Source organism: Schistocerca piceifrons, chromosome 1 (assembly GCF_021461385.2).
Source record: "Schistocerca piceifrons isolate TAMUIC-IGC-003096 chromosome 1, iqSchPice1.1, whole genome shotgun sequence".
Taxonomy (NCBI): Eukaryota; Metazoa; Arthropoda; class Insecta; order Orthoptera; family Acrididae; genus Schistocerca; species Schistocerca piceifrons.
Window position 1 is genome coordinate 204563948 of NC_060138.1, and position 22396 is coordinate 204586343.

At 42.4% G+C, this 22396-nt stretch overlaps 1 protein-coding gene across 4 annotated transcripts in view; it reads left to right on the top strand.

Moving 5' to 3' along the window:
* Positions 1–22396, top strand: part of LOC124802633 — a 221811-nt gene that overhangs the window by 22547 nt on the left and 176868 nt on the right. For all 4 annotated transcript variants that reach the window (XM_047263557.1, XM_047263533.1, XM_047263542.1 and 1 more), the window contains exon 2: positions 4981–5177. Coding sequence is in view for 3 of the 4 variants with exons in the window: in XM_047263533.1 (XP_047119489.1) it covers positions 4981–5177 (197 nt within the window). In the remaining variant the exon portion in view is untranslated. The remainder of the gene's footprint in view (positions 1–4980; positions 5178–22396) is intronic.

A 22396-nucleotide genomic window follows, 5' to 3' on the forward strand; every position in this document is an offset into this window, starting at 1 on the left:
ATCAGTTATTCATTGTGATGGAGTCTTGTAATTTTCTGGCACTGGTCTTCGATGCCCAGTTGACGTCGTTTCCCCATCTTCGCCAACTTAAACAAATGTGCTGGCCACACCATAATACACTATGCTGCCTCAGTAACACCAACTGGAGTGCAGACTGCTCTACACTCTTGTGGCTCTACAAAGCTCTGATCCTGTGCCATATTAATCATGGGAGTGTGACATGCGGCTTGGCATCACCTTCAGCATTATGGATGCTCGACCTGATACACCACTGTTGGGTCCAGTTGATGACAGTTGCTTTTTGGACCAATGCTGTGAACAGACTACTTGCAGAGGCTGGGGTAACTCCACTACAGTTCGGATGCCAACTGCTGCTCAACTATGCTATACACATTCACTGCTCTTCTGTGCATCAGAACTACCGTGTCTTCTTTCCTGACAGAGAGATCCAGCTCCCGCAACAGTGCACCAGAACTGCATCAGGCTATCGACCAGTGCTACCTTCAACAAACATTGGTTGTGGCTGTCCAGGATCTCCTTTCTTACTCCATCAAGCTGGATTGTTGGCTATCTGTGTCAAGGCACCAAGTCACATTGGGATCCCAGGGAATGAACATGCCGATGTGTCGGCCAAGTTGGCTACCAAGATTGCGACTTTGAAGATGGAGGTACCGGAATGGGGACTTCAGTTGACTATGCTATCAATTGTTGGAAGCTTGGAACACAGATTGGTTTGTCCTGGTTTCTTTGAACAAACTGCTTGTTGTGGGGGTGTACTGTTCTGTCGACTTCACATTGGCCACACTTGGATGACCCATGGCCAAATCCTATGATGTGAGGATCCACCCTGTTGTTGGTGTGGTGCCCATCTGACAGTGGTTCACATGCTACTGGACTGCCCCAATTTGGCCACCCTGCGGTAAGACCTTAAACTTGCTGAAAAGCTGCCTCTGGTGCTAGCAGACAATGCCATCGAGCTGATCTGGTTTTTCATTTTACCTCCCCCCTGTGGGTCCGGGGATTATAATAGGCCTGTCTTAAGAGACGACTAAAAGGAGCCTCACATGTTTGGGCCTTTATATGATGATCTGCTGTAGGGTTTGACCTCCATTTGTTCAAAATTTTCCCAAAGAGCGAGTCAATTGGGGAAGAGCACCTTATATGGTGCATAGTGTCCATCACGTGCTGAGACCTGTCGCAGACTTTGCCAGCGTGGATCTGCACTTCCACTCATTCTCCAGTGTTGGGTGAGGTCACCCTCCTGGGTGCATTTTCCTTCACCCTCTGTGCAGTGTAACTTTGTGCACTGTTGACTGTAATTGACATCTTAGTCCATTTGTGCCTGATATCCATCACAATAGCCAGGCCATTGTGGTGGGCCATGTTGCCTGTTGGTTGTAGCCGCTTAACCACACAGGGATTGCTCTGCTGATGCCTGTAATGTTAACTCCCCACGTATGCTGAAGAGTAGATGCCCGTCACCCTGGGCCATTTTGACTCCTGGCAATGGCCATCCTGCCAGGTGGCTTTTGCTGCGGCTGGGTGGTGCCCGTGGGAGGGCCCCTGGTCGGAGTGGGTGGCATCAGGGTGGATGGCATGCCATGAAGCATAGCACGTCATCTCTTGCTGGTGGTCAAACACCAGCGGTCTCTAAGTGGTCAAGGTCTAACTTGAGTGCTAAGAAATACGACCCCCCCCTCCCCCGGCTACACCATGGGATGAATGCCAGGCTAAAGTGGCAGTGAAGCTTATTCACCCCTTATGTATGAGAGTAGGTATGGAATCTTTCTTGTCAATGAAACCTCAGTTTTTTGTGGAGCATATAGAGGACAAGTTTGGAGAGGTGGAGGGCTTGTTCAAAATGACTTCAGGGTCGGCGGTCTTGATCAAAACAGCATCCTCTGCCCAGTCACAGGCACTACTAGCCTCTGACAAGTTGGGGGATGTTTCTGTTTCCATCACACCACATAAAAGCTTAAATATGTCCAGGGTATCATATTTCACAGGGACCTTCTCTTGCAGTCTGACGATGAGCTGCGCGCCAATTTAGAGCAGCGAGGTGTCCATTTCGTCTGGTGCATCCACCCGCATTTGAGGGATAAGCAGGTTGTCACCATTGCCTTCATCTTGGCCTACGAGGGTGACACATTACCTGAGAAGGTCAAGGTGATGGTCTACTGCTGTGACGTCAAGCCATACATACCCCCCCCACCCGATGCAGTGCCTTAAGTGCTGGAAGTTTGGTCATATGTCTTCCCTCTGTACTTCCAGTGTCACATGTTGAGATTGTGGATGCCCATCACATCCCAATACTCCATGTGCCTCCCCTCCCATCTGTGTCAACTGTGGAGAGCACCAATCGCCTTGCTCGCTTGACTGCAGGATTCTCCAGAAAGAAAGGAAAATCATGGAGTACAGGACCCTGATCTACACTAAGGCTAAGAGGAAATTTGAACGCCTACACTCTGTACATATGAAATCGTCTTACGCCGCCGCTACAACAGTTCTAGGCCCATCAGCTCCGCCAACCCCAGTCACCTCTCAGAGCCGGAAGCCTACACCTGCCCCGTTGAGGGTGGGGGGCACTTCCCTTCCTGTTGCTCCTTCACCACCTACTTTGGGAGCAACCCCCACCTCCCAACCATCGGGAATATCAGTTCCCACTTCTCTGCCAGAGAAGCGTAAATCTTCTTTGGCTCCTCTCGATAGGTTGGTAGGGGTCTCTTGGGTCACCCCCTTCCCAGGTTTCTGCTAGTGGGAAAGATGACACCCGCCGGTGACTGAAGAGCCTTTTCCAGATGCCAACACCTGGTTGCTGTCTTTTTTGATTTACGAAAAGCGTATGACACTACCTGGCGACATCTAATCCTCGCCACATTATACGAGTGGGGTCTAATGGCAAAGGTGAGCAGCAGTTAACAGCTGTTTGTTGACGACACTGTGGTGCATGGGAAGGTGTCATTGTTGAGTGACTGTTGGTGAATACAAGCTACTTAGACAAAATTTCTAGTTGGTTGAATGGCAACTTGTTCTAAATGCAGAAAAATGTGTGTTAATGCATATGAGTAGGAAACACACGGCATTGGTAATCTGCTGCCTGACGCAGCTACTTCAATTAAATATCTGGCCATAATGTTACAAAGCAGTATGAATGGAATGAGTACATAAAGGTGTAGTAGGGAAGGCAAATGGTCAACTTATTGTCAGAGTTTTAAGAAAGTGTAGCTCTCTATAAAGGAGATGACCACATACAGAACTCTAGCGTGACCCATTCTTGGGTATTGATTAAGTGTTTGGGAACCCCACCATGTCGGATTAAAAGAAGACACTGAAACAATTGAGAGACGAGCCATTAGATTTGTTACTGTATAGGCTCAGTGATCACATTACTGATAGGCTCAGTGATCATGTGAGTATCATGGAGATTATTCATGAATTGAAATGCGATTCCCTGGAGGGAAGACAATGTTAAAAAAAAAAAAAAAAATTTGAGAATAGGCATTTGAAACTGACTGCACAATGATGGTACTATCCCATCTTACATTTTATATAAGGACCTTGAAGATAAGAGAAATTTGGGCTTTTATGGGGTAAATATATTTGTGAGTGGAACAGGAAAGGAAATGACTAGTAGTGGCACACTCCACCATGCACCATACAGTGGCGAAGTACATATATAGATATAGATAAGTTCACTTTTCTAGCTGCTTCATTTTTCACTTTCAGTGCAGTCCTTCAGTCGTTCACTCAAAATCTTCCCCGCAACGAATTCCATGTACTCTACCTGTGCTGTGTAAGAACTGTGCCTCAGTGGCTGGTCGTAATAGCCTAACCGTAGACATAAGGGCTGCCTGTGAACGAAGTCCACAGCAAAACCAAACCAATAGGCCAACCAATGTGCACTTCCATTGCAGCACCCCAATAGAATTACAACTGGCTCAGACAGGTCCTGGGCTGGTGTATGTGCAGTGTTCTGGTAGGCGAGGTCTTGTCAAAGGGTGGTCCTGCTTGATTGGGGTAGTTGTGCTACGGCAGTCAGCAGTAATGTTGCCACAGCTACTTGATTTCCAAAGTGATGTCAGGTGATGCCACCTCATGTAGAATAATTACATGTCTACTCTATGTTATTACTGGTTTGTTCCTCCAGAAGTCACTTTTTCTTTTGCTGTGACTTGAGTTGTAGAGTGTGAGACTTAGTTTTACTTATTATGAAAGTATAACTTTTGTTTGTTACAAATTTTCTGTTGGATTTCTGCTTTGTACTATTCATTTGTTGCTTGCTTTTACTTCACAATTTCATATTCCCCTTTTGTGCTTTTACAGTGTTCATACCAATATTGTAAGTTAATTCTGGTGGTGTTCTTTGAATATACACCCTTATACTGTTTGTACATATGTGCAATGTGTACATTTATGTGTAAGTCAAAGGTCAATTGCTGGTTTTGCTCAGATATTTCCAGCATTCATTGCTGTTTTCTGCATTAGTAGTATTCTTTTAAAATGTCAATCTGCATCAAATCTAAAAATGAAGTCAACTGTGAACACGCTTAATAAGGAGACAGTAAGGTTGATAGAATAGTGATATACTTTGCACTGATGGTTTGTAAACCTATGTAAACAATCCTAATGTTACTGTATAACAACCTTAATTTTTGCTCTCTATGAAACCATAGCAGATTAGACAGACAGATAGCTAGAATATTGTGCACACAGTATTAGAACCTCATTACAGACATTTTTAGCCAGTTAGCACCATTGTGTTTCCGAGAATGATCAGTGGAACTTAATATCTTACAATTTTTTTTTTAAAAAAACTTCTGATCAATTCCCTGCAGTGGTTTTATGTGACATCTGTTGTGATCGGTGCGAGAATTTGTTTTTAATAAAAATATTTTGGAGAGTATCAAACATATTGTATAGTGTATTGGTTCACTGGAAAATATGTATCAAATAAATGTTCTCGCTTTGAACCTGTTGCAGATGAATGGATGAATTTCTTCCGGGATGCAGGCATTCCACCAAATGTATCAGCCTCATATGCATCTAGCTTCTGTCAAAACAGAATCCATTTAAATATGGTTCTTGAGTTAAATAGGGATCTTTTGAAGGAATTGGGAGTTAATCTAATTGGTGATGCCATTGCAATATTAAGACATGCCAAATCTTTCCATGAACAGGTAAAATAACTTTGTTAGAATGTAGATATCAGTTTATCATTAGACGCAAAAGCCTTTATGAAGACTCTATACTCAATTAGCATATTCAAAAAAATATGATACTAATTTTGTACAGAATCTCTGTTAACATTGCACTCGTTCGTCTCCTATGTATCCTTTGTCACATCTTTCATCATCTTCTCTCTTCTTAAAAATTATTATAAGTATCTGTTGCCATTCATATCTGGAAGTTATGTTAGGTTTTGTATTAGTAAGCTAATGTCTGTCTTACTCTTTTGTGAGAGTCATACAAATAATGGCTTGAGGGTAACCAATAAGACTAGTGCTTTTTGCTAGTTAAGTTAGTTTCTTATTCCAGGGATCATCTGCAGAATAAATCATAATGATCTGGAATGAGCTTTTTTTGCATTCAGATCACAGATTAATGTGTAATTATGGCTCCATGCTGAGCGTTTTTAAGTCCTTGTTTTTGTTAGACATATTGTAGCACTAGGTAAGTTATCAAAAATTTTAGTTGCAGCATTGTGACTGTGCACCCCTTTTTGCACTAAGGTGACCTTAATGTAGAGTAATGAATGTCATTTTTCCTTCAGGTATTGTAGTTATGTGTGTAATTGTTCCTTCTGAACTGCAGTGCATTGTTTACAATGAACTTAATGGGTTAATAAATGTACTATGAAGCAGTAGTCAGGTGTCTACAAGATGATTGTGGGTGAGCTTCATATATTATTCGTACAGCACATTTTTGAACAATGTAGACTTTCTTTCTTAAAGATGAGTTACACCAGAACATTATTCCTTGTGACATTATTTAATGAAAATTTGTCAGCTTACTGATTTGCCTCTCCTCAAGATTTGCAGTGATTCTAAGTGCAAATGTGGCTGTATGAAGTGAAATGATAATTAATTCAAAACCCTTGGCTGCCGACAGATGTTGTCAATATACATCAATGGGGACAGCTGAAAATGTGTGCCCTGACTGGGATTCGAATCTGGGATCTCCTGCTTACATGGCAGATGCTCTATGCATCTGAGCCACTGAGGGCACAGAGGATAGTGCGAGTGCAAGGACTTATCCCTTGCACGCTTTCTGTGAGACCCACATTCCTAACTGTCCACAACCTACATTCGTAATGTTCCTAATACATACTTGCGCCAGACTAAGCTGACGAGTCCTGCAAGAGATCGGGCAAAGCGTGCCCATTCGCACAGGAGGAGGTCAATGGCTGGATAGCCTTTAACTATATATGAAGATGGTATCTGTTCCCAAAAGAACAGATACAATTGATGACTGTGCAGCTTCTCTAGAATGAAATGATAATTAAATCGAAACCCTTAGCTGCCGACAGGTGTTGTTGATATACGTCAATGGGGACAGCTGAAATGAATGGGCAAATACCTATTAGGAATGCTACGAATGTAGGTTGTGGACAGATGGGATTGTGGGTCTCACGGGAAGTGTGCAAGGGATAAGTCCTTGCAGTCGCACTATCCTCTGTGCTCTTGGTGGCTCAGATGGATAGAGCGTCTGTCATGTAAACGGGAGATCCCGGGTTTGAGTCCCGGTCAGGGCACACATTTTCAGCTGTCCCCATTGATGTATATGAACAACACCTGTCGGCAGCTAAGGGTTTCGATTTAATTATCATTTCATTCTAGAGAAGCTGCACAGTCATCAATGGTATCTGTTCTTTTGGGAAGAGATACCATCTTCATATAGCTGTATGAAGTATGTGCTTTATCAAGTTTAAATTCTCATCAATATGGACACCTAAGAATTTTAAAGTTTCCAACCTATTTATTATTTCCTTACCGTGTGTCATAATTATCATGGATGTAGCAGCTCTAGATGCAGAGAACTGAATATGTTGTGTCTTTTTAAAGCTGAGATTGAGACCATTCACAGAAAACCAGTCAGTGATACTTTAAGAACATTGTTTACCATTTCTTCTGTTTGTGTGTGTATACTTGCATTGATTACAATAATATTGTAATCAGCAAAAAAGAACTTAAGTCTGCTTGTTGTATATTAGGTGGAGGATTGTTTACATATGAGGAAAAATAGTGGACCTAAGATTCTCAGTAGAGCAACTCTTCTGAAACCCAAACTGTGATTTTCTGAGGATATTATTGTTGCTCAGGTGAGATACTATTCTAGAATACATCACCTTAAAAATTTTGTGAAATTGTGTTGGTAGTGAAACAGGTCGGTAGTTATTGACGTCTCTCCTATCAGCCTTCTTAAACAGAGGTTTGACAACAGCATATTTCAGTCTTTCTGGAAAAGTGCCTTGAGTTAGTGATGCATTACATATTTCAGATAACACAGGGCTTATTATGTGAGAAAAGGTCTGTAGTACTCTGTTGGAAACACCATCAAAACACCAAGTGAGGTGGCGCAGTGGTTAGCACACTGGACTAATATTCGGGAGGACGACGGTTCAAACCTGAGTCCTGATTTAGATTTTCTGTGATTTCTCCATATCGGTTCAGGAAAATGCCGGGATGGTTCCTATCACGGACGATTTCTGTGTCACTCCTTCCCTAATCTGATGGGACTGATGACCTCGCTGTTTGGTCCCCTCCCCCAAATCGACCAAGCAATCACCAAACCAGATGAGCTTTTATTTTTGAGAGAATATAAATTTTCTAAATCTCCGAAGGAGATTCAATCATTCATATGATTGAATTTTATGAGAGTTGCTTTTTCAACATATTTTTGTTATTTTTCTCTTGAACTATTTGTCACCATACTTTCTACTATATTTAAGAAATGATTATTAAATATATTTTTTGCATGTGATGCATCATTTATAGCCCTTCTATTCAGATCAGTAGTAATGTTGTGCTGTTCTGTGGCTAGTTGTCCATTCTCTTGTTTCACTACATTCCATATAGCCTTTTAAGTCGGTAGTCAAAATTACTGATGTATGACCTGCAGCCAGCCAATGTGTCCGAGCGGTTCTAGGCGCTTCAGTCCGGAACCGTGCGACTGCTACGGCACAGGTTCGAATCCTGCCTCGGGTATGGATGTGTGTGATGTTCTAAGGTTAGTTAGGTTTAAGTAGATTCTAAGTCTAGGGGACTGATGACCTCAGATGTTAAGTCCCATAGTGCTTAGAGCCATTTGATTTTTATGACCTGCATGTTTCTTCTAGTTCACACAGTTTTATTTTGAGTTGCAGCAGCAATGTGCAGAATTGGGTTGTTATTAAACAGTAAAACCATGACAGTCAGAATGTGGACATTTTGAGAAAACTGACTTCCTTAAGTCATCCCAAATTTGTAGTTTGTGACATTGACTATAGTTTGTTAATGCAACAAAATATTGTCACAAAAAAGACCCTTGACCCAACTGAACAATTTGGTAGTACTTTGTAAGGGTCTCTTGCCAGAATTGCAGTGAAGACTATAATGTTCTGTGAGGCAAATGAGACCAGGAGATCAACAATATTGTTCTCCGAGCAGAAGCAGCATCCATCTCTGTTGCAGTATGTATACAGAGCAGCTTCAACCGGGAGGGAGATAGCAGCCATAGTTGGCAGAAATTGAGGAGATTAGTACGGCAATTGAGGTGCTATCTTTAGGTTTGCTCAAGGACACCCTCAACTGCTGCTGTAGTGTTATGTAAAAGGCTGTGCAGTTTCAGCTAAAAGTAACATGATGCCTTCCTCCTCTGTAATTCAGACTACTTAGGAGGAGCTGTCAGACAAAAAGAAAATACTTATTAGGGTGGGAACATTGAATCGTAAGCCCACATGGGAAATTGGAAAATCTAGAAGTACAAAGGGAAAGGAAGCAGATGGAATTGTTGGAGTCTGTGAATGAAATACTCAGAAATCAGATAATAGAAATGAATAAAGAAGTTGGCAATAAAGTGGAGAGTTTCCTGCAGCAAACATCAAAAAAGATCATTGATACCTTGTCATAGGCACTAGAAAAAAAATCTGTGTGCAAGAACGATTCTTCTAACCAATACACGTAGTCAACATCAATTTAAAATTCATGAGGGCCTCTCCATAGGACATGCTATTTTCCAATTCACAGCTCAGATTGTACAAAATTTAAATGACTAATTACTGCACCCCCTCCGGATTTGGGGATTAGAATAGACCCAAGGTATTCCTGCCTGTTGTAAGAGGCAATAAAAGAATTCTCCCACTTTGCGGCCTAGTAAGTTCTGGTCCCCTTTTAGGGTTTGATCTCACATTTTCAAAACTCTATATAGAAGTGCAGGCCATTTGGAGAAGGGTGCCTTACATGGTGCACCTGATATCCATAGTGCATTCAGATCTTCTGTCCTCTTATTGTTACAGCTCTGCGACTCCATCCACAGTTCAGCTATTTGGGCGAGGACACCTTCTGGGGTACGTCATCTTCTTCCGTTCACAGTGGTACTCTTTTGCTCCCATGACAATGTTGGATTTCTCTGCACCCAGTATCCAGCACGGTAGCCAGTCTGTTGTCGAGGGATCATTGTGTACCTTCTTGGCTGTAGCTGCCTGACTACACAGGGATTGCACTACTGATGCCTGAACTGCAACCTCCCCACATATGCCAAGGGGTAGATGCCGATAACTTGGGGCATTGTGACTCCCAGCAATGGCCATCATGCCAGGTGGCCTTTGCTGTGGCTGGGTGTTTCCCATGGGGGAGAGCCCCTGATTGAAGAGGGTGGCATCGGGGTGGATGACGTGGAATGCAGCAGACAAAATCATCTTTTGCTGGGGACTGAATGGCCCCAGCAGTCTCTAAGAAATAGAAGGAATGATGTGATGTATGACCCCAAGTTGCTCCCATCCCTAGCTACACCGTGGGAGGAACAAGGGGCTACGGAAAGAAGAGAGCCATATTCACCTCATTATTTAGTGTTATCAATATAATAGAGGGAAACATTCCACGTGGGAAAAATTATATATAAAAAAAAAAAAGATGAGGTGACTTACCGAACGAAAGCGCTGGCAGGTCGATAGACACACAAACAAACACAAACATACACACAAAATTCAAGCTTTCGCAACAAACTGTTGCCTCATCAGAAAAGAGGGAAGGAGAGGGGAAGACGAAAGGAAGTGGGTTTTAAGGGAGAGGGTAAGGAGTCATTCCAATCCCGGGAGCGGAAAGACTTACCTTAGGGGGAAAAAAGGACAGGTATACACTCGCACACGTGTGCAGCAGAACTGATGGGAACTCCTTTCTAAATACAAAGCCTCTATTTTTTGTTGAGCACCTGAAAGATAAGTTTGGGGAAGTGACAGCTCTGCCCAAAATGCGCAATGGTTCAGTCCTGATTCTGATGGCATCCCTAGCCCAGTCCCGGGTGTTACTCATCTGTGACAAGCTGGGTAACATTCCTCTTTTGGTTACTCCCCGTAAAAGCCTTAACATGCTCCAGGGAATTATTTTTCATCTTAACCTCCTGTTGCAGAACAGCGGGATTTTCACTTCGACCGACCGGCTTGTCTGTAGGGGGCTTAAAGATAACAGGGTTGCTACCAGTGCCTTCATCTTGACCTTTGAGAGTGATTCATTACCTGAAAACTTTAAGCTGATGGTATGCCAATGTGTGTCAAATGATACGTCCCTCCCCCTCTGTGGTGCTTTAAGTGCTGGAAATTTGGGCACATGTCCTCTCAGTGCAATTCCAGCACCACATGTCGAGATTGGGGATGTCCATTGCATCCGAATACTCCATGTGCCCCTCCTCCCACCTGTGTCGACTGTGGAGAGCACTACTCCCCCTGCTCGCCAGAGAGCATGGTACTCCATAAGGAGTATAAAATTATGGAGCACAAGAACCTGGACAGGCTGTCTTACCGCAAGGCTAAACTGAAATATGAAAGGTTGAACCCTATTCAAATGTTATCATCTTACTCTGTCACTACGAAGACATGGTCCTCATTGATGCCATTACACCCCTTGTGTAAGATTTCGCCAGTGGACTCTCAGGGCTCCCCATCTTCATCCCCCCTCCTGGTGGCTAGGGTCACATCTTCTGTTGTTCCCAAAGCTTTTACAAGTGGACACCAGCCAGTGGTTGAAGGAGCCACTAGCTGCTGGTCGAAGGGCTTCACAGTCTTCCTCTGTCCCTGAAGCTACTTCAGAGAAGCCCTCCCAGCAAGCCCCTAAAGAGTGATGAGGCGGCACACAAAAAAAGGAGAAGTCTGTTAGGAATTGGGAGACTCCGGTGGCCCCCGCACCATTGCTCCCTAATTGCTCTGCGTCTGAGGGTTAGGCGGAGTCTCTGGCATCCCCTTAGGACCTAGATCTTACTGACACCTCGGATGCAGTGGTACTGGATGCGAACACTTGCAGCTGGTGGCAGGTGACCCTGAGGTGTAATCTGCCTCCTTGGTCCCTTCATGCCTTCCCAGACAGCAGAAAGTGTCATCTTCCACCAGATGTGCGGCAGTTTTTTCTCCCAACTCTTTGAGTGTTACACCTGCTTTTTGCATTGCACTTCAGGAAACCGGGTTTCCCACGATGTGGACCCCCGCCCTTCATGGCTATTGGGGCTACTATAAAAACCGTACTGACTGTGACAGAGTGTTAGGTAGAGTCTGTAGAGTTTGTATCTATGTCCTTACCTCTGTCTGTAGCAAACCTGTGCCCCTTCAAACAATTTTAGATGCTGTGTCTGTTAGGATGAGGACAATGCAGGAAATTACCATCTGTGACATCTGCCTCCCTCCAGATGGTGAAATACAGCACCATGCATTGGCTGCACTAATTTCCCAATTCCTCCCACCTTTTCTACTTCTGGGTGATTTTAATGCCCATCACCCTTTGTGGGGTGGAACCGAGATTATTGGCCACGGTAATGATGTCGAGCATCTACTGACTCAACTTGACCTTTACCTCCTCAATACATGTGCCCGCACTCATTTCAGTGTGGCACATGGCACACACTCAGCCATTGATCTCTCGGTTTGCAGTCCTGGCCTTCTCCTATCTTTCCTCGGGAGAGTTCAGAACTCTCCCTGTCACTACTCCTGTGTCACTCACCTGGATACTTTGCGCAGATGGGCTCTCACCAAGGCTGATGGGTATGCTTTCACTACTGTTACGACTGTTGAATCTAGGTTGTACGGCAACATCGATGTGGTGATCCACACCATCACTACTACCATTGTTGCTGCAGCTGAATCTTCAATCCCTTGTTCTTCAGATTGTCCCTAGCGTAAGTTGGTGCCTTGGTGGTTGTTGGAAACCTCTGCAGTCATTAGAGACCATAGTCTGGCCCTCCAATGTCATAAGTGCCATCCGTCTCTGAAGAACCTCATTGCCTTCGAACGACTCCCCACCAGGGTCCCTTAGCTCATCAAATGACGGAAGCAGGAGTGTTGGGAACAATATGTCTCCACCATTGGCACACGAACCTTTCCTTCTCAGGTTTGGACCAAGGTTAGGCACCTTTACCGATGTCAGACCCCTGCAGGTATACCTGGAATTTCCATGAATGGAGCTGTATCTGCCGATCCAGATGTAATTGCAGAGTGTCTTGCTGAGCATTATGCTCGCACCTCTACATCTGAGAATTACTGCCCCCCTTTCGTCTCCTAAAACAGCAGGTGGGATAACACCACCTCTCTCTCGCTCCACGCCACCATGAGCCATATAATGCTCCCTACAGTGAGCAGGAATTTCTCAGTGGCTTCTCCGATTGTTCTGACGCAGCTCCTGGACTAGACCGTATCCATTCCCAAATGGTTAAACGTCTATCAGTGGATCATTGGTGTCATCTCCTTGCTGTCTTCAATGCATCTGGAGCGATGGTGAGTCCCATCACAGTGGTGGGAAAATATCATCATTCTAATGCTAAAGCCTGGTAAGAAACGGCTAGATGTGGTTGGCTACCGTCCTATCAGCCTCACCAAATTTCTGTGCAAGCTGCTCAATTGTGTGGTGAGCTGGCAATTCTGTTGGCTCCTTTAGTCTTGAGGCCTTCTGGCACTGTCCCAGGGTGGTTTTTGGTGAGGTTGCTCCACCTCTGCCAACTTGGAGTCTGCAATCCGAACGACCTTTTCCTGACGTCAACACCTCATTGCTGTCTTTTTGACCTGACAAAAGCCTACGATACCACATGGTGACACCACATTCTTGTCACTCTGCACGTTTGGGGCCTCCGGGGCCCACTCTGGGTTTTTATACAGAACTTTTTGTCGCTCAGCACTTTTAGAGTTTGAGTCGATGCTTCACACAGTTCACCCTCACATCCTGAAAATGGGGCTGCAGGACACTGTCCAAGTTCCCCACTCTTATTAATTGCTATTAATGGTCTTGCACTAGCAGTGGAATCCTCAGTATCTCCTCTCCTATATGCTGACAATTTTTGTATTTCCTTCTGCTCCTCTTCTATTGGCATGACTGAAAGTTGACTGCAGGGAGTCATACGAAAGGGGCAGTTATGGCCCCTCACTCATGGCTTTGTTTTCAGCTGCCAAGACTTGCATCATGCACGGTTATCATCGTACTGTCCACACGCATCCAGAACTTTACCTTGATGGCCAAGTACTTAATGTAGTGTAGACTTCCTGCTTTTTGGGACTGGTCTTCAATGCCCGTTTGACTTGCCTTCCCCATCTTTGTAAACTTAAGGAAAAGTCCTGGTGGCATTTTAATATTATTTGAAGCCTGAGCCCCACCGACTGGGGTGCTGATCTCCTTACACTACTGCAGCTGTACAAAGCCTTTGTGCAGTCCCGTCTTGGCTATGGGAGCCTGGTGTATGGTTCAGCATCACCCTCAGTGTTGCAGTTGCTGGACCCTCTACACCACTGTGGATTTCGGCTTGCAATGGGAGGTTTCTGAACTAGCCCAGTGAACAGCCTCCTCGTGGACACTGGCGCTCCTCCATTGAAGATAGGCAACAACTGCTTGCGAATTGTACTCCCCACATTCATTGTTCGCTTCACCATCCAAATTACCATCTCCTTTTCCATAACGTGGCGATCCTAGCACCGCAGTCCAGCTCGGGGATTCCAATTACAGCCCATGTCCTGTCGCTTCTTACTGCACTCGACGCTTTCCTTCTACCACCTTCCCTGCAGGCCACCCACGTGTGCCTTTGTGGTCCATGCCTCAGCCGCAGCTTTGTATGGATCTATCACAAGGCCCAGTGCCACCTGAGACCCTCTGCCGCCACTTTTTCTTTATTCTTGCTGAGTTCCAGGGCTCAGAAGTAGTCTACACTGATGACTTGGTGGTCGGTGGTCATATTGGCTTTGCTTATGCTCATGCTTGGCGTGCTGAACCGTGCTCCTTACCAGATGGCTGCAGTATTTTCACTGCAGGGTTCGTAGCCATCTCTCGCACACTTGAGCATATCTACTCCTGCGCAGGTGAGTCCTTTGTGATCTTAAGTAACTCCTTAAGCAGCCTACAAGCTCTTGACCCTGCTTCCCTCACCATACTGTGGTAATGACTATCCAGGAGACTCTTTATGCCCTCAGAAACACTGGACGTTCAGGTCCTTCGTTTGGACCCAAGGGCATGTCGGAATCCTGGGCAATGAACTTGCTGGCAGGCAGGCCAAAACAAGCTACCAGTAAAACACCTCTGGAGACCAGACCGCCTGAGACTGATCTCTGATTAGTCTTACATGGCAAAGTTTTTGCGATCTAGAATACTGAATGGCACACCCTCAGTACACCAAATAAACTATGCATTGTCAAGAAGACAAAGAATGTCTGGCGGTCAGCCATGCAAGCCACTCACAGGGACTTTGTTGTCCTTTGTTGTCCTTTGCTGACTGCATTGGCCATACTTGGCAGATTCATGGTCACCACCTTCGTCATGAGACCCTGCCTCAGTGTCACTGTGGTTCCCAATTGACTGTTGTCCCCATCTTGTTGGACTGCCAATTTTAGTTGCTCTGCAGCGGACTTTTAACCTTCCCGCCGCACTGCCTATGATTTTGGGTGACAATGCCTCAATGGTTGCTAAAGTTTTACGTTGTAATCGTGAGGGGGGTTTTGATCAGACAGTCTAAGGGTGGGCATCTGGCCTTCTCTCCCACGACTCCACCCTCCCTCCATTTTAACTCTTCCTAATCTTTTCTTTGCTGTTTGTTCTCCTTGGTATTTGTCATTTGTCTATCTGTGTTCCTCTAGCTTTGTCCTTTAGGCTGGAGGTTTTGGTGTGTTGTAGAGTGGCTGGCTCCTCCTTTTTAATTTTACGATCAACCAGCCCATGCCATCTGCTTCCTTCCTCATCAGAAACTGTTGATAGTACAGCCTACAGTATTCTAGAAAAGATCAGATATTATGGCATCAGAGACCTTGGTGGTAATTGGTTTTCATACTACGTAACTGAAAGGTTATGAAAATCTGCTATATTTTGGAACCAGTGACTCCTTTTACTAGCTGAAGAATTGAAGGGAAAGGAAAAGGGATGAAGGAAAAGGACTGGTGAGCTGTAGGAATCAGGAGAGTTATGGAATAGTTGCCCAGAATCCTGGTTCATTGGAGATGTACCAGAAGGAATGAGAAGGAAAAATTGATTGTTGGGGACTGCACTGGATGAGACTTGAAAACCTGAGAACTTAAAGCTCGAAGATAGGATAATAATCAAGACAGAGATCATTGGCAAAGCACTGTGAAAGGTTAATAGAAATAGGAAGCTAAATGTATTATATGTGGTAGAAATGTCAGAAAATAAAAGATATAGAAAACTAAATGGTAGGGTAGAAAAGGAATAGTTACTGGAAAGAAATGCTGAGACCAAAGAAATTAATGTAAATTTAGACCAGATGGGTGGCAAGAACCAAGGACATGTTGTGACGCTAGTTCCCACCTGTGGAGTTTTAGAGAAACTGGTGTCGGGGGAGGGGTGGGAGAATCCAGATTTGATGTGATCTGTCCAAAAAACAACTAAGGAGTACACCTCTTATCACTCAATGCTATCATGGTGTTGAATGTATTAATTAGCTAACAGGCACTGAGGTCATGACTGTCATGTTGTAGAGCATGTTCTGCAACAGGATATTGTGTATTGGCAGTATACACCGTCGGTCTGTGCCCATCCATCCTAATTGGTTAATATGGTGGCAGCCATAGTAATGTACAAGGCTAAATGTTCACACATATCAGCTGGTACATGGCGTGTTGTTTCACAGATGGCACCCCCTTTGATGGGATATGTTCTGACAGTTACATGGCTGGTATAGGTGGTGCTAGGAGGGTGCATAGGGCAAGTCTTACAACAGTGACAGTCACTGGGGTAGAAGTGATAGGGTAGGGAAATGGGGTCTGACCAGGATATTGCGGAGATTGAGAGGGTGATAAAAAGCTATTCTAGATAAAGTGGCAAAATGTCAGAGCATGGTTTTAGAAAATTGTAGCCTTGTCAAAGTAGCCCATTAATACATTCAAGATTGGGATAGTACTAAGTGACAACAGGTGTGCTACTAATCTGTTTTATGGCAGGATCAGCAGTACCAGGATTTGGTGTGTCCCTTTAAAAAAGTACTTAGGAGTACACCTCTTATCACTCAATACGTCATGGCATTGAATGTGTTAGTTACTTTAATGAGGCTATGACTTTCCATAATCATGCTCTGAAATGTGGTACATTCTGTCTGACATTTTACCCACCACTATTAGCTATTCGTTGCCATCCCCTTCCCCCAATTCTTTTCAATATCGTGATAAAACCCAAACCATATGAACTTTTCTATACCCTTTTCCCTACCTTATGGCTCCTACCCCTGTGACTATCCTGCTCTAAGACCTGCCCCATGCAGCCTCCTCCTACCACCTACACCAGTCCTGTAACTGGCAAAATATATATAGTCAAAGGGAGAGCCACCTCCGAAATAACACATGTTGTGTACCAGCTGATTTGTAAACACTGGTTGGCCTTCTGCATTCGTATGAATACCACCAAGCTACCAGTTAGGACAAATGTGCATAAGACAGAGGGTGTATACTGTCAACACACAATATCCTATTGGAGAGCATGCTCTACAACATGACAGCCATGACCTCAGTGCTTCTTTCATTGCACATGCCGTCCATACAGTACCTCTGGCAGCAGTTTCTCAGAACTCTGCAGGTGGGAAGTGGTGTCCTTTGTTCTCGACTCACCTGTCATAATTTTACATTAATTTCTTTGGTCTCAGTATTTATTTTCAGTAACTATAACTTTTCTTTGCTCCCTTTTAGGTTTCTTTATCATTTATTTCCTGACCCATCTATTTCACCCCCACCCCACCATTCCCGCTTCCCAACTTTCTACCATGTATAATGCACTTAGCTTTCCACATTTAAATCTTGCACGATTTTTATCAGTAATCTCTGTCCTGCTGCCGCTTGGTGAGTAAATTTTTTATCTATTCAATTGTATTATATTTTCAAAAATTGATAATTTTCATTGGTACATAACTAAAAGATACAGAGTGTTGCATTAAGAAACTGTGGGATTGTATACAATGAAACAGCATCTCCAGAAAGGGGGAGTAATAACTACAGCTGTGACGTAGATGTATGCAAGTGTCAATATGGGGCCCACAATTGTTCTTGAGTAACTTCAGTATTTGAAAATGTTAATTTCATTTTCTTGAAAATTAATAACTAGTTATCTGCAAATAAATGGTCATAGTATTTAGAAAACACAAAATGTGGGCAATTCAGTACTGCACAAGGTTTGACCATACACACACACACACACACACACACACACACACTATTCGAAATAATGCTTCATGATGAATTGGTAAATGAGATAGAGTATTTTAGAATTATGTGGGTTTTTATTGATGAGAACCTGGACTAGAAGCCACATGTTACAGATCTTAAATATGTATGTCTAAGCTCTTCAACTTTTATGTTATGGTTAATATCAGGTTTTGGAGATGAAAATGTAAAAAAATTGATCATTCGCTAATATCTCACACAATCATATTCTCGAGTAACTCAACAATGAGGAAAACAGTGTTTGTTGCACAGATAGAACATAACATCAGGTGTGCCTCAAGGAAGCACAATGTGACCTCTAAAGTTTTCAGTTTGTATAAATGGCTTATTGGATAGAACAACAGTGTTATAAGCTTTCCAGAATGTAGGTAGGAGACGAGGTACTGGCAGAAGTAAAGCTGTGAGGACGGGGCGTGAGTCGTGCTTGGGTAGCTCAGTTGGTAGAGCACTTGCCCGCGAAAGGCAAAGGTCCCGAGTTCGAGTCTCGGTCCGGCACACAGTTTTAATCTGCCAGGAAGTTTCAGTGTTATAAGGTTGTTCGCTTATGGTGCAGTTGCGTACTGGTAAGTATTGTGATTAGATGCTTTTGAGGAATGGGAAAAAACTTAGACAACGTTTTCCCTTGGTGAAGTGGATAGCAGTCCCACTTCAGTCTGGATAAATGCAAGATAATGTCTATTTCAGAGAGAAAGAATGTAATAGTATGTTATTACAACATAAGTGGTGAACAAGTAGAGCATGTCACAACTTGTAAGTATTTAGGGGTAATACTAAGAAGCAATTTAAAATCTGATGATTACATGAAATCACTATTAGGAATAATGAATGGAAGACTGAGATTTGTGGAATGGCTTATAACATTTTAGATCATGTATCGAGACCTTCAGTAATGAATAAGGTTGTTTTTCAGAGTGTGCAACTTTTGTACTGGATTGACTTCTCTACTAGAAGTTTTACACTGAGTTTTTGACATTTAAAACCTATAATTTAAACAATAAATGTCCAGGTACTTTCTTTTGTAATGTTCAGGTTATAATGTGACAGTTAATAAAAAACTGTAGTTACAACCCTCTTTGCGACATGGAGATATCTAAAACTGATAGACTGAAAAGGAATTTAAATATAGGTACTATTTGATTTGCTTTGACAATGGCTACAACTCATGTAAGAAACCGGAAAGCTGTCTAAACTATTACAGAATACAAATTGGAAATCAGGTAATAAAACATTACATGATGCTTAGAGGGCATAGTATTCAGATTGCACTTTAAATTTGTCAAACTCGTTGTGTTGGGCTATAATGAAAACATGGTGAATGGTGTCAGATTCATGGTGAATATTGTCAGAGGACTGAGAAATTTTGGGTGAATGTTTACATGTGACAGGTATGTACATTTCAGCTATCCGTTTCCTTTACAGTGTTATGATATGCTCTATGAGAGTGCGGGGAACATTGCTAATGACTTAGTACATTTATGATTTCATTTTCTGTTATTGGTGTTCAAATATTCCAATGTTGTTTATCTACCAGTGAAAGTAGAAGTAAAGGGGGAAACAATGGAAGAGGATGAGGTAGCACTATTTTAGATAGCTGCTTAAGAGTAGAACTAGGTCAATCTGGACTAGATGTCCAAAACTAGCCAAACTAGACCAGAGTTCAAGTAGTTCTTTACCATGGTGGGATAGTGCACTAGAACAAATCTTTAAAGATGTAGTTAATAAGATCTCAGAAACATATACCAAATTTCCAGAAGAACTTAGCAATATGGATATCAAACTATTAAAAGAACTTTGGCAAATATAGCTTGCTGAGATCAAAACTGGGCTAGGTGACTAATTAATGGCTATGAGTATTGAAGTAAACAGTTTGAATGAGGTGACAAGGATAAACGGCAGGGAAAATCACACAGAATCCAGATTGCAAACAGTACAGGTGAAAGCGACTGAGTCAGGGCTCAGATGAAATTTCTATTGGACATTGTAATTTGAAGGATCAGATTGAAACTGTCCACATCCAGAATGAAGTTCCTGTAAATATTATAAATAAAAAAAAAAAGTAGAGAAAATTTTAAATAATAATGATGACCTATATTTGTGAGAGAATGTGGTAAATGTTCAGAATTGCAGCAATTACAAGAGAATGCTTGTATGAAAGGTTATGTTGGTGCTGAGTATAACATGTATTTTAATATGCCTGTGAAAATTTTTCCTGGGGATGGGAATTTACATCTTGTGGATTTCATACAACACTACAAAGATAATTTGCTTTCTGAAATGAGTAATGACTTATCTATTAAATTTGTAAAGATACTCTTTGAGGGGAGGGGGGCAATCAAACCAACTATCAAAACTGACATTTGATGAGTTCAGAAAACTGACTATGCAGCAGAGATTGAAAGAGAGGCATGAAAGAGCTTTGCAATGCATGCCTCCATGAATTTAATCTCTGGTTGGTTAAGTAATTTCTTACCATTAGGCCACTCTATTTGAACATACTGTTTGATCTTGGACAAAAGTGGGATCGTAAGACACAAATCTGGCAATAAGAATTGAATCTACTGGGAAAGCTTCCACAGTGTCTTGACTACTGTTATCTATTGAAAAACAATTGTCAGCTGATGTGTCAAACTTTTTGTCTTTACCTAGTTGCAGCTGTGAAAGCAAATATGTGTGTGTCTGTTTTGCTATGGACCTGAACATAATTTCGTAGTTGTAATTTGAGAAAAGTTGTGCCCAGTGCTGCACATGTTGAGCTCTTGATGCAGAAACAGTATTGTTTGGTCTAAAGATTGGTCCAGATATAGCCACTAAAGGTTTGTAGCCTGTGAGAAGGGCAAATTTATGTCCGTAGATGTAATCATGAAATACTATCACGAGAACAACCATCTTGATCTGACAGCAATTTCTTTGTACCACAGTCCAAATCTTTGAAGTGAACGCAATTGATTGTTCCATGATGTCAGAGTGATGAAACAGCACCTATACCATAATCTCTGCAGCAATTGTGAGCATTTTCGTTGGATCATATGTAAGGCATTTGGCATCAAGTAAACATAGTTTTAATTTGTTAAATTCATGTTGACATTCACTGTTCCAGTTCCATTTAGTGCCTTTACATAATTACTCATGCAGCATTTCAATAGAAGCTGCATGAGGGAGGAACTTCTGATATTAAAGTATTTGTCCTAATACGGAATGTGATTGCTTGATGTTCTTGGGAGCCAGCAGATTTTTTTAATGGCATCAGTATGTTGCAGTGATGTCTTGATGCTATGTGCAGACAGTAAGTGACCCAGGTGTAGCACTCTGCGTTGAAAAAGATGCACTTGTTTTCGTTGCATTTCAAATCTGCCACTCATTGAATTTTGCAAATAGATTCCAAATTCTGTAAGAGTTCCTCTGGAGTTTTGCCTGAGACACTTATGTCATCAAGGTAGCACACAGCATTTGGAGTTCTCCAACTTAATTGTTCTAAATACTGTTGGAATAAGCTCAGTGCACTGGCTGTTCTTAAGGTTAACCTCTTGTAACTGTCGAGACAAATGGAGTATTTATTACTGAAAATCTCTGTGTATCTTTGTCCAAAGTGATTTTCCAATATACTTCTTTAAGCTGCAGCTTGGCAAAATACACACCACCAACTAATTTTGACATCAGTTCTTCCAGCTTGGGAATGGGATATGAATCAATAACAGATTGAGAAGTAACCGTTGCTTTGAAATCTCCACAAATGTGAACTGTTCAGTTACTGTGTAACTATAATAGATATCACCCATTGGCTGTTTCTTATGGCTTCAATAACCTTATTCTGTTCATGGTGGTAGAGTTCCTGCTTAACACAAGGAGAATGTTGTGTGCTTTGCTAAATTTTGGCATTGCATTTGGCTTCTGCGTAATGTGTGCCTTGTAACGTTTTGATATTGATTGTTGCTTTGGAAAAAATATCACCATATTTTTGCAACAGCTGATGTAACTTTCCATTTGATATGTCAGTTTGAATTTGATTTGCTCTCTCAGGAATAGCCAAGCCCAAAACTTTGAAGAGATCCAGTCCAAGTAAGTTAGTTGCGTTATTTGAATATACAGTTGCGAATGTAGTCTGTTTTGAATAATATTTATATGTAAAATATGTTGAAAGTTGTCTATTTACTGGACTGTCCTGACTGGTGTAACTGAACAGCAAATTAAAAAGTCTGTTAACTTCGACAATCCTAACTTACAGTATGTACGCAGATTAATAGTTCAAAGTGACAATGCTGTGTCAGTTTGAAGATTGATTGGCACTTTGTTAACCAGAAGAGTGAAAGACATTGACTTGTTATTGCCAGAAAAGTTGGCATTTACATGAAGTTTTTGTCTATGCAGATTTTCAAATTTGGAGAAGTTTATTATGAATAATAACTGATTTGTTGTTATTAACCACCACCATATATTTGAATGTTTATTTGGTTTTTCACTTACGGTTCATTTAGCACACCACAGCCTTATACATTGGTGACAACATGCAGTCTGATAGCAATTGTT